The 12,591-nt window shown below is 51.6% G+C and overlaps 1 protein-coding gene across 2 annotated transcripts in view; it reads right to left on the bottom strand.

Moving 5' to 3' along the window:
• LOC103251091 (mitotic-spindle organizing protein 2B-like) overlaps positions 1 to 6,040 on the bottom strand; it is a 9,011-nt gene extending 2,971 nt beyond the window's left edge. Inside the window, exons 1-3 of one of the 2 annotated variants that reach the window (XM_008049701.1) lie at positions 5,859 to 6,040; positions 5,534 to 5,682; positions 4,466 to 4,645 (exon numbers count right to left, since the gene is read on the bottom strand). In XM_008049701.1, the coding sequence (XP_008047892.1) occupies positions 4,466 to 4,645; positions 5,534 to 5,682; positions 5,859 to 6,022 (493 nt within the window). In that variant the 5' untranslated portion in view covers positions 6,023 to 6,040. The remainder of the gene's footprint in view (positions 1 to 4,465; positions 4,646 to 5,533; positions 5,683 to 5,858) is intronic. The other variant, XM_008049702.1, reaches the window with a different exon arrangement.
• Between the last annotated feature and the right edge of the window lie 6,551 nt (positions 6,041 to 12,591).

The raw sequence follows: 12,591 nt of genomic DNA, 5'->3' as shown, positions 1-12,591 counted from the left end.
CCCAGCAGGTAGAGGCTGCGGTGGCCGGGAGCAGCCACTGCACTCCAGTCTGGGCGACAGGAGTGAGACTCCAACTCAAAATAAATAAATAAATAAAGTTTATGGGTAACTCCTGCCCAGCTCCCCCAGGAAGCACAGGGTGGGCCTCAGATGTGGCCTCACTCTGTGCCAGCTTCCTTCATGTGCCAGCTTCCTTCAGTCTACTGCACATTTGAGTTTCCTTTATCCTCAGAGAAATGATTGTGGCCCCTCTGGAAACTCAAGAAGGATGAGGCATAGTAGGATGGAGCAAATAATACTTATCTTGTTCTCCGACTGGGCTGACAAACCCCAGACATATGACACCAACACAACTTTGGCCCATAGAGGACATCAAGAAAACAATCCTGTAACCATTCAGGTATCATGTGCTCTTGCAGTTAGTGGAGAGAACCTCGTTTTACACAAGGGCCAGGAGGCCCACACCAGCCTGGTTGTGGACTCGAGGAGAATGGTCAGCAGCAAGTGAGGGGGAGGCCAAGCAGTGCCTTCAGTGGAAAGACCAGTTTGTTCACCCTGCTCGGTGGGGCTTGCTGATTAGGGTCAGGCAGGATGGAGAGTAGGCATGAACCAAGTGTGGCTGCAGGTTCCAGGCAGTAGCCATTGATGTTACCGGGCCAGCGGGGTGCCCAGAGGGCCCTCTTATTTGCCAAAGACAGACAATGCTCACTGAATGTTAAAACAGCCTGGCTCATTATCAAGATCAGTGCTCTTTCCATCCTAGGAATCAGCTGGTGGCCACTCCGCATTTTGTGAGACCCTAATGAAGCAAAACCTCAAAATACACCAGCCTGTCAGTCTCCGATGATCCAGGGAGTTCCTGAAGCCAAGGAGTTGACTGAGGTGGGAACCCCCCACCTCCGCCATACCTTTGGTGTATCCCGTGTGAATCAGATTCACCACTCTCCCAATTCTGGGATGGGGAATGGGGATTTGTCCCCAAGGGTACCCTTCCACCTTTCATAGTGGGAGCGCCACCTTGCAGCAACATGGGCCAGCAGGTGCTTGTGTTAGGATGGAAAAGAGCAGAGGCAGGGCAAGAAGGGGAGGGGAGAAATCTCAGGAGAGGGAAGAAAAACACAAAAACACTACTGGTCCTATTTTAGGAGCACCACTGTGACAGTGTCGGCATCACTGTCGATGGTAGCACAGCAGGCCACCCCAAAATCTTGACAAGCACACAAGCTGTCCTGGTGGGAGCCACTTGTGCACCCCAGGCAAAGTGCTCAGTTCTCCTTGAGACTGGCTGACAAAGTCTGATAGCCAGAGAGTGGGTGGCCAGGGTAGTCTGGAAGGTCTGAGTTGTTACCAGACAGCACTTCTGCCCTCTGGTCAAGCACACGGTAGGGGCCTAATCAACACAGATCTAGTGACCACAACAGACGTGCCACAGGTTGTACACATACACTTTTCACTCTTAACTCAGCCCACATTTCCTGGGAAGGTGTTCATCCCTGGGACTTGCCCAGAGCCCTAGACCCATGTATGCACTCACACCCACTCATGCACATGCATGCACGTACAACCCTCATTTGGGGGTGCTGGGAAAAGCATATTCTGGATGTGCTGGAGCAGCACTGTCCAACAGGAATACCACAGTGCCAGCCACACAGATAATTTTAAATTTTCTAGTAGCCACATTAAAAAGTAAAAGAAAATGGGGAATTAATTCCAATAAAGTATTTCATTTATTTGTTTGTTTTTGAGTTGTAAGTCTCATTCTGTTGCCCAGCCTGGAATGCAGTGGTATGATCACAGCTCACTGCAGCCTTGACTCGTGGGCTCAAATGATCCTTCTACCTCAGCCTTCTGAGTAGCTGGGACTACAGGCGTGTACCACCATGCTTGGCTTTTTTAGAAAAATGTTTTTGTAGAGACAAGGTCTTATTATGTTGTCCAGGCTGACCTTGAACTCAAGGGCTGAAGCAAGCCTGCTGTCTCAGCCTCTCAGAGTGCTGGGATTACAGGCACGAGCCACTGCATCCAGCCCCAACAATGTATTTTAATTAACTTAAAATATTCAATGTATCATCGTTTTTTTTTTTTTTTGGTAGGAGTCTCACGCTCACGGCCACCACAGCCTCAACCTACTGGGCTTGAGTGATTCTTTGCCTCAGCATTCCAAGTAACTGGAACCAAAGGTAAATACCACCATATCTGGCTAATTTCTTGATTTATTGTAGAGATGAGGTCTCGCCAACTTGCCCAGTCTGGTCTTGAAAACTGGGCTCAGGCAATCCTCTCACCTCAGCCTCCCAAAGTGCTGGGATTACAGGCATGAACTACCATGCCTGGATGTATCATTATTTCAACATGCAACAGAGACAAACAATTCACAAGATGCATACACTTTTGCACCGGTTGTTCAGCATCCACTGTATGTTAACACACACAGGGCATCATGACCACAACAGTAACTTGTGGCTCATGGATCCGGTATCAGGCAGCACAGCTCATGTGACACTCACCAGCTTCCATACACCAAATGCCATCTGACATGCTCTGGAGGGACATCTTTAGTATACAGTTTCCTTAAACTTTAACAGAGAACATTCAACTGAATTTGAGTTTCCCTCATTGGCTCCAGACCCTCACCGTGACAAGTAACATCAGTGACTACCCTGTGCCTCTGGGGTGTGCTGCTTCCACCCACTCTGCTGGATGAGATTAAGCTTGGTGGGAGTGGTCCCAGAGGCCACCTGGATGGCTGGGGTCAGGAGTCCACATTACCAGAAGTGCCTGCTACAGCTCACAGAGGCATGCCCTGGGTGGAGCCGGCCTTGGCCTGGGCCAACTTCACACCCAAGTGCCGTGGGAAATCTATAGGTACCCCGTCCCTCCAGCTGGATCACTCTGACAACTTCCTCTTACTTTCTCCACCCCAGATTCTGTTATTAAGAGGGCAGCGGCAGGTTTCTGTGGTCAGAGGCTATAACATGTGGCAGCAGGGATATCTGACTCTCTGCTGCAGCACACTCCTGGCTTGGTTGCCATGTCTGCCCTGTTCCCTTCTGCCGCTTCCCTAGGGCCTCCCTCTACCCATTCTGGGCAATCCCTCAGCGCCTCCATGTTATTGTGTCCTGGTCTTCTGCTGCCCGGCCTAGCAGGATGAGGCCCTGAGTTGTGCTTCCAGGACTGTTCCCTGGAGAATCTTACAACTGTGAGGTGCCCAGTGCTCCAGTCCACTCCTGTCCTGGTGCCAGGACTTTCTCCCCACCTTCCTGGGAGTCCCATTCACGAATGTGGCCCCATTCTCATCCTCCTGGTCCCTCTATGCCCATGCTCCCAGTGCCATGTCTTGCACATACCCTTTACTGGGCCCTTTTTGCCCAGATAACCCACATGCTGCTGTGCTCCTCTGCCTTGTCCAGCTCCTTCCACTACCCCAGCTCCCAGGGCTGCAGCAGCCCTGTCTGACAGGCTCCGTGGACCCCTCCTGCACCCATCTTGCTGGTCTCATGGCCCTGAAGACTCTCATGCCTAAACAGGCCATACCACCTCCTCCCATCTCCATGGCTGTTGTTTATATAGCTGCCTTTCTCACTAGCCCAAACATGTCCATCTCACTTCCCTGCCATGCCCTCAGTGATGAGAGCCATATCCATTACCCAGAATCCCTAAGTGAGTGAGCAGCAACGTCCCCTGATGTGATAAGGACTCCATTCCTAGTTTTTCTCTCCCTCTGGAAATTTACCCCTGGATTCCTCATCTTAGCCTGTGGTCCACCCACCCCTGCCCTGGCCCTTGACCCTTTCCTACCCTCCCTGGACCTGAGCTACAGGTGGTACCTGCAGTGAAATGAGGAGGAGTATGGCAGAGGGCACAACCAGAGCACCCTGGGCTATCACAGACCACGACTTTGGGTTCCCGGCCACACCACATCTAGCAACACCTGGAAGGTACCCCAAACTCAGGAATGAGGCCGGAACAGGAACTATGTTTTGGAGTGTGGTTTCTGGGACAAGCACCCATTGTTCATACGATGCTGTCAAGGAAGCTCGGGGAAGGCAGCAGCATCTGTTTTCTCCTGCAGACTTTCCATCTGGGTAGGGGATGGCTTCTTAGATACCGAGGTGTTTCTCACCCCTGAGGCTGTGCCTGAGCTGCTGTTCTCTCCCTGGAGTGAGGGCTCTTTACAGGGCACAAGTCTCACTAAGCAAAGTTAGCCTCTGGAGTGTAGGGGGTGTTGGTCTCATCCCCTGATGTTAGCCTGACTGCACATCCTAGAAGCACTACAGTATTATTGTGTCTCTAATAAACCAAGCCAGAAATCATATCCTGTCTCTAAGGCAGGAGGCAGCAATAGCCTACACAGTTCTGGGTCCTGCTGTTGCAGCTCAAAGCTGCTTAGGCCTTCTGGGGCCAGGATAGTTTCCATAGAAACAAGGACACCACCAACCCCCAGAGATAAGCCAATAAACAAAACCTGTGAAAGGAGAGAACAGGCAGCGAGAGAAGCAGAGGGAACTGGGCTGCCCTGGAGAGAGAGGCGAGTGGGTGGCAGCTGAATTGTGGAGCCGAACTGGAGAGGCCGCACGCTGCAGGCTCAAGGAAAAGGAGGGCCTTGCAGGGGGGCTACTGTTCCTGGCAGAGAGAAAGGAGGCCTCTGGAGGTCAGAGAGAGACACACAAAGAGAGCAGACAGAGCATAGGTCAGTGAGGAGGCCGGAGCACAAGTGCCTGGGGTCTCTCAGGGCAGCAAGTGTGGGCACCCAGGACCCCCGCTCCCCCAGACTGGGGCTGGCTTGCCCTCTGCCCCTTCTCAGGATGCCTGTGCTGGTGTCCTCATGCTTCCAGGCAGGAGTCGGCCCTGGACCTCCTTCCATTTGCCTGGGAGGTTCTGCTGCATTTCAAAGTGTTTGCAATAGCCATTGGGTGCAGAAGCGACAGGCAGGGAGGATAAGAGACCCAAGGCTCCATTATGGCATCAGCTGATCCCCAGTTATAATCCTCAAGAGTGTGGAGGCCCTTCAACCCTGAACCCCCAGGTGCTCTGTCCTTCAGGCCTCTGCACCCTGGGGGCTCTGAGTGTTGTAGAACAGCCAGAGGCTGCCATGTCGATCTGTCTTGCAATCCTCAGAGGGAAGCTGGCCCCGGCTGAGTGCAGTAAAGGCACGGGGGTGGCAGGAATTTCTCTGACTGCCTGGCTCCCTGAGCACTTCCCTGGAGGCTGTAGTGCTACAGGGCAGGGACTAAAGCCTTCTTTATTCCAGTATTTGGGATGAAGGCATGAGTGAAGAAGCAGGAAAAGGTTGAGGCAGATGAGCCCCAGGTTGCCTGGACCACCCACTCTGCGTCCACCTGACCTGGACACGCACTCCATGGTAGCCGCGAAGCCAGGAACCAGAGCCTACGGATTGGGTCTTGCAGGTCCTAGGAAAAGGCCGACAGGGAGACATGGCCACTCGGGGTCAAGGCTGCGCTGTGTGTGCCTGTCCTCCCCCTCGGTCTGCCACCCACACCTCCAGTCAGGAAGCACCGAGTCCAGCTCTGACCTCGGGTCTCAGGCACGCTCGACGTGGGCAGCGACACGGCCACAGGGTCCTGGGGCTCACCCGCCAGCCTCTGCCCGGCACACACGGACTTGAGCATCTGGAAGACGGCCAAGGGGGCCACGTTCAGCTTCAGCAGGTCCACAAGGATCCTGGTGAGAAGACGCGCGGCGCACAGTGAGACCGCGCCCCACACCCCTTCGGACCAGGCCTACTCCCTGAGGAGCTCCCTGCTCCAGGAGGGCCACCTCCCCGAAGACCCCGACAGGGAGCAGGCCCGGGCCAGGGACCCGAGAGTAGAGCGCCACAAGCCTACCCGCCCGCTCACCTGAACACGTCAGGGTCGATGGCGCCGCCCGCCGCCTGCGCCAGCTCGTACAGTTCCATCTCTTCCGCGCTCAGCACCTTCTTCCGCCGCAGCGCGAGCTTCTGCCGGGACGCTTCCAGGCCCACGGGCGCCCCTGGCCCAGGCCCGGCACTCGACGCCGCCATCCGCGCAGACTGCCGGAAGGCGCTTTCTCTGCCCTGCCCCGCCGGGTCCCCGCCCCGCCCCTTCCCACCAGCCTCACGCTCCCACTGCGCCCTCCGCCGGCCGTGGACCCTCCCTGCAGCGCAGCCGTCGGGTCCCCCGGGCAGCCCCAGCCGGGAGGGCAAGAACTGGGGCCTCGTTCACGCAGCCATTGGATCCCCAGACATTTATTGAGCGCCTACTATGTGCTGGTCTGCGTGGTCAGCGACGAGTATGCCATAGCGGACCACAGAGGCCGCTCCTTGGCGGTGAGCGCTTCCCTAATAAACTGCATTTGTCGTGTTCGCTTAGGTAGCAGCACCCAGTGCAGTGCCAGGCATATACAGGTCGCTCAATAAATGCGCTTGTTGGAAAAACGACATTCAATGTAGCGTGTGTTTGGTGGGCGCCAGTTTTGCACTACGGAGCGCGACGAGGCCCGAAGAAGCCGCCTCGGCTGACGCGCACGCGCACTCCTTGCCGTGGATAAAGAGCAGGCGTTCGGGCGGAAGGGACGCAATTGCCACCACCACACAGGCACATTCCGCTGCGCACCACCACACCCACTCGCGCGATCTCCCAGCAGGGTCTGCCTTTGCTTTTCGCACGCGCCTTTTGACGTAGCATCCCAAATAGGTAAGGAGCCCTTTTCCCGCCGGCCGGGGGGCGTGACCCCGCACGCAGCTTAATGGCGACATTTCGGGCCCGGTGGCGAATGGCGGCTTCCATCCTTGAAGCGGGCGGCGCTGAGGGTCCACAGGTGAGTGACGGCAGGCGTGCGCCAGACTGACCCGCGCCCGGGCGGCTTCCCCGAGGAAGCATCCCCAGGGGCCATTTCCGTTCCTCCGCGAGTCCAGGGACTCGTGCTGGCCCCGGTTTTTCTGCCCGGGCTGGGGCGGCGCGAATTCGAGGGCCCCGGCTGAGCACTCCTGCCACCCTCCCGCCACGCTCCCGGGTTATGCCTTTCGGCTACCTTCCCGCACGGCTCGCACAGGCCACCCCGGTAGGCGCTCGGTAACTTTTGTTGAGGGAAGAAGAGCTTCGAGTTAAAGTAGAGTCTTGTGCTCCACGGCAGATGTGGGAGGAAGAGCCGGCGATGGGTCCCAGTTCTACTCTTCCCCCTGCGTGGTTCGACTTCTCCGAGCCTCGGTGTTAGGCCAGTGGGTTTCCACGGGTAAGATGCATAGAATTGTACAAAGAGTAGGTTAGAGGCCGGCTCCATGACTCAGCCTGTAATCCCAGCACTTTGGGAGGCCAAGGCGAGTGGATTGCCTGAGCCCGCGAGTTCGAGATCCGCCCGGGCAACTTGGTGAGACCTCGTCTCTACAGTAAATCAAAAACTAGCCGGGTGTGGTAGCACGCGCCTGTAGTTTTTGGAAGGCTGAGGCGGAAAGATCCCCGGAGCCCAGCAAGTCGATGCTGGGATGGCCATGAGTGTGCCACTGCACTCCAGTCTGGGCGACAGAGTGAGACTCCAACTCAAAAAACAAAAACAAGAAACAAAGAGTAGGTTAGAAAAAGTTTATTCAGAAAGTAGATCAGAGAGAGAGAGAAATTGAGTTACCTCTCCAAGTTTGGAGAGGGGGCCATATGTTTAAAGAAAGTGTGGTCGTGGTGGGGCGTGCCTGAGACTAGAGGTTTTTAAAACTTCTTTGGTGGGGTTGGGGCAGGCAAGCATTCACAGGAGCTAACATTACTGTGATGGGGTCTGCTTCTAGTCTGAGGACCCGATGGATGGATAGATCAGCCCCATAGATGAGAAGGGCTGGGCCGGTAGCTGAAAGACAAATTCTTAGGTCAAAGATATTTAACTTAATATTGAAAGGTACCTATAGAAACCTAGAAGAAACTTAGCTTATTCTTTAGTCTTTGTGCCTCAGTGTAACCATTAGAAAGCATTCAGACATTCTACTGTAGGACAAACAGCAGCCTATCCCCTCCCCCCTAGGCAAATCTCCTTCAGATACAAGATCAGGACAACCCAAAGACTACCTTTGGTCAAGGAATTTGTAAATTGCAAATGTCTAGCAAGTCTCTTGCAGGAAATCCCCCCAGGGTTAACCCTTGTGACCTACATGACATGAATCATAAATAAGCCCCTCCGTGCAGCAATCATGTGACTAACCCATCCATCCGCCTGCTCTCCATCACCTGACATCATCAGTACCTGCGCTTGTCTGCCCCTTTGTGATGACGTGGAAGCAGACCATCACCCAATCACCTTAATGATCTTCCCCCATCAAGGGGAATGGTTAAAAGGACTCAACCACAAGCAACCAGGGTCCATTGCCTTGCTAGAGTCTGGTGTGGTCATGTGTTCTTTGAGCCATGGCTGTCGCCATGCTTCCTGGCTTTGGTCCCCCACCTTGGGGAGGTGAATCTTCTCTCTTCTTTCTCTTTCTCTCTCTAATTTACTTTTAAATAAACTTTTCTTTCTTAACCTTTTTATGTGTCGCAATTCTTTGCATCTACTCGAATCTCTGGGTTACCAGCGCGCACCTACGGCTTGCCAGCCCTGGCAGTGCTGCGCACCTCCCTGCGCCTCTCCACCCTCACCCTATCCGTCTGTACCCTAACAAATATCTTGTGACTTGCCCAGGGTTTCGGGAAAGGATTATTGTCGTATATGAGCTCGGGGAGACCAGAGAAATTCCATTTGGGGCTCTGTCTTTCACTTGATTTCCTCATCTGTAATAGAAGGATCCCGATGCCCAATTTCAGGACAGTTGTGAGCAACAGGCACAACCAGGAGGCTGTGCAGTGATATGATTTGCTTGGCAAGATTGGTGTTGTCTCTGGGCTGTTGCCCTCAGAAGAAGCCCGGCAACAGGATGTGAAGGAGCTTCTCAAGAAAGTGAGTACTGAAGGACTAGAAAGAAATGGACACTCTGTGAGTGGCAAGCGGAGGGGTGTAATGGGGAGCTTAGCTGTGGCAGGGTCAGAGGACAGGGATGTGGGAGACACCACCCTGTCTTGGAAATTCCTGGACTTGATGCCTTTGGGCCTCATTCTTCAAGCTGCTGCCTATGAAAGCTTCCTCTGAGCAAAGAGATGCTTTCACATTATAACCTCTAAAGCTCTGCCTTTATCAAACAGTCCTGATGTTATGCTCCTTTGATCGCATTTGGAGCAGTGCACGGTGTTTTCTTGACCATGTGGTTCAGGTTTCATTTGATTTTCCTTACCACTGAAGCTGGTAGCTAGTTTAAGAAGGGAAAAACCTGGGAGGTATTCCTGTTGATAAATGGCAGAGATTCCTGTCTTCTCTCAACCTCCCAACTGCCTACACGGCCTCCTTATCCCCAGCCATTTTCCACCACATAGACTGTCAGTTGCTACCCTAGTGCCTTTATTTTTGCTGTGGGCAGAGCTGTGCCAGGAACACTGTCACTAGCCCATCAGTAGCACTTGGCAGGCTGGTCTGAGTATTTTCCATTTTTGATCTGGGTATGCAGAGATAGAAATCTGGAGACCAGATCCTCGTTTTCTGATGGCTTGTTCAAAGGTTCCCTTGGTTCAGCCTGCTCTTCCCCACCATTCATTGCATACAATGCAGGTAATACGGAGAGGACTTACCCCTTGTCTAAGATTTCTGAGGAGGTGTGTGTATTTGAATATTGGCTTTGCCATTTACTAGCTGGGTGGGAGCAAGTGATTCATCCCCACCTGCCTGTTTCCTTGTCTGTATTGACCTCATAGAGTTGTGAGGATGAATTTTTTATTCTTGTTTAGCAAACTTAGTAGTTTAAACCAGCTCCCATTTATTATCTGTTATGTAGTCAGAAGTTCAGGCATCGTCTCAGCTGGATATCACAAGACTGAAGTCAAGGTGTTTCTTATCTGGACGCTCTAGGGAAGAATCTGCTTCCAAATTCATTTAGATTGCTAATGGAATCCAGTTTTTTGTTGTATAGGACTAAGGTCCTGGCTGAGCACAGTGGCTTATGCCTATAATCCCAGCACTTAGGGAAGCTGAGGCGAGAGGATCTCTTGAGTCCAGGAGTTTGAGACCATCCTAGGCAATATAGTGAGACCCTGACTCCACAAAAAACCAAAAAATATTAGCTGGGCATGGTGGTACTTGCTTATAGTCTCAGGTACTTGGGAGGGTGATGCAGGAGGATCGCTTGAGCCCAGGAGTTGGAGGCTGTGGTGAGCTGTGATTGTGTCACTGCATTTCAACCTGGGCAACAGAGTGAAAACACTGACAAAAGAAAAGAAAGAACAAAGATTCCTGTTTGCTTGCGGGCTGTGAGCTGTTACTTAAGTTCTACTGAACTTTAATTGTATCTGTAGAATCCCTTCACAGCAGTACCTAGATGAGTGTTGATTGAAGAACCAGGCGGCACAATCTTGAGGGGAGGAGCTATCTTCAGAATTCTGCCTACCAGTGAGGATTAAAAGGAAATAGGCTGAGAAATATATGAAGCTGGCCACTGGGCTGCATGAAGACAGTGTTTCTTCTTTTTTTTAATGCCAGTTAAGTGAAGCAGTAGGAGTGGAGAAGGAACAAAGAAATCTGTAACTGGTTGTGATCAATTAGTTGCAAACACCACTACACTGGGACCAGCAGAGAATGACATTTCTCTAAAACATGAGACTTGGCAGTGCGGTATGGATTAGTGTTACACAAATGTTCTCTTGGGCATTGTGAAACTATGTTATATTCTGTTAGAGCTGGACGTAGTGGCTCATGCCTATAATCTCAGCAGTTTGGGAGGCCAAAACGAGAGAATTGCTTAAGGCCGGGATTTAGAGACCATCCTGGGCAACATAGCAAGACCTTGTCTCCACAATTTAAAAAAAAATTGGGCAACCCCTTCATGTCCCCTCCCACTGTGGTGGCTTTTCTGTACTCTCAATAAATCTTGCTTTCTCAAAAAATAAATAAAAATAAAAATAGCTGGGCCTGGTGGCATGTGCCTGTAGTCCTAACTACTCGGGAGGCTGAGGCAGGTGGATCACTTGAGACAAGAGTTTGAGGTTTACAGTGAGCTGTGATTGTGCCACTGCGCTACAGCCTTGGTAACAGTGCAAGACCCTAACTCTACAAAAATAAAATAAATTAAAAACACCCTATTGTGTGGTAGATGTTGAGATTTCATCTTTGTTTTTCTACAGTGATTTGCTAAGGTGGCCATTTTCAACTCTCCATTGGAGGCTGCTATGGTATTCCCTCACCTGCAGCAGCCCAGCTTCCTATGGTAAATATCAACTGCCTGCATGAGTGTCAGTGTGACCATAGCTCTATAGCTGAGGAACTTGACAGTTCTTTCCACTGGCTTGACGAACTCTCTAGTGGTTGTCTTTTAGAAGAATGTGATGGAAATAACACCCGACTTGGGGTTAAAATCTTTCAGCTTCACTTTGCCTCCTTATTACTATATTCCTTATTGCCTCCTTATTACTTTGAGTTTACTCAACCTCTGAGCTCTGGTTTTCTCATCCACAAGACAAGTTGATGCAAATACCGTTTTCTGTACTTCTAAGGGTATAGGGAGGAGCAGCTGAGAAAGATGTACATCATCTCAGTGGCTCATGCCTGTAATCCCAGCACTTTGGGAGGTAGAGGCAAGAGGATTGCCTGAGTCCAAGGAGTGCCGAAAGCCACTCCTGGCATCCTCCCTTGTGGGTTGCCCCAGCCTCAGCCTTCCCTTTGGGTATTCTGGAGGTCAGCAGAGTGAGCTGCAAATGTCTCGCATCCCTTTGTGATACCAGGATGAAGGCTTTTCTCTGATTCTCAGCTATAAAGTCAAATTTCGCCACCCCATTTGCCAAAGCAAAGATCTCAAGACCACCTGATAGTTGTCATTTGAGTGTTAAAAATTCCCTATATCATAGGTAGGTCAGTTGTTTTGATCAAATTTTATTTTTCTAGAGACAGGGTCTTGTTCTATGGTCCAGGCTGTAGTGCAGTGGCATGATTATAGCTAACTGCAGCCTTGACTTCCTGGGCTCAAGTGATCCTCTTGCCTCAGCCTCCTGAGTAGCTGGGACCTTCTAAGTAGCAGGTATGAGATACCACGTCTGGCTTATTTTTTGTAGAGACAAGGTCTCGCTGTGTTGCCCAGGCTGATCACACACTCCAGGCCTCAAAGATATCCTCTCATCTTGGCTCCCCAAAGTCTGAGATTACAGGTATGAGCCACCATGCCCAGCTGATTTTTTTTTTTTTTTTTTGAGTCAGGGTCTTTTTCTGTTAACCAGACTAGAGTACAGTGGCATGATCGTGGCTTACCACAGCATTGACCTCCTGGGTCAGGTGATCCTTCCACCTCAGCCTCTCTAGTAGCGAGGACTACAAAAGTATGCCACCACACCTGGCTAATTTTTTCATTTTTGTAGAGATGAATTCTTGTTATGGTGTCCAGACTAGATTTAAATCCACCTGCCTGGGATTATAGATGTGAGCCACTGGATCCAGCCAAGGTAATTTCTTGAAGCTTGATAAATATTAACAAGTTACTGGTTTTTGTTACCAATCTCATGTGAATGCTCTGAGACAGTGGTCTGGGGTCAGATCTTACCAACACCATTTCCCCATCCCACCCCG

This window comes from Carlito syrichta, unplaced genomic scaffold (assembly GCF_000164805.1).
Source record: "Carlito syrichta isolate Samal-C Ts95f unplaced genomic scaffold, Tarsius_syrichta-2.0.1 Scaffold136027, whole genome shotgun sequence".
NCBI classification, from domain to species: Eukaryota; Metazoa; Chordata; class Mammalia; order Primates; family Tarsiidae; genus Carlito; species Carlito syrichta.
This window is presented reverse-complemented; position numbering and strand designations above follow the sequence as displayed.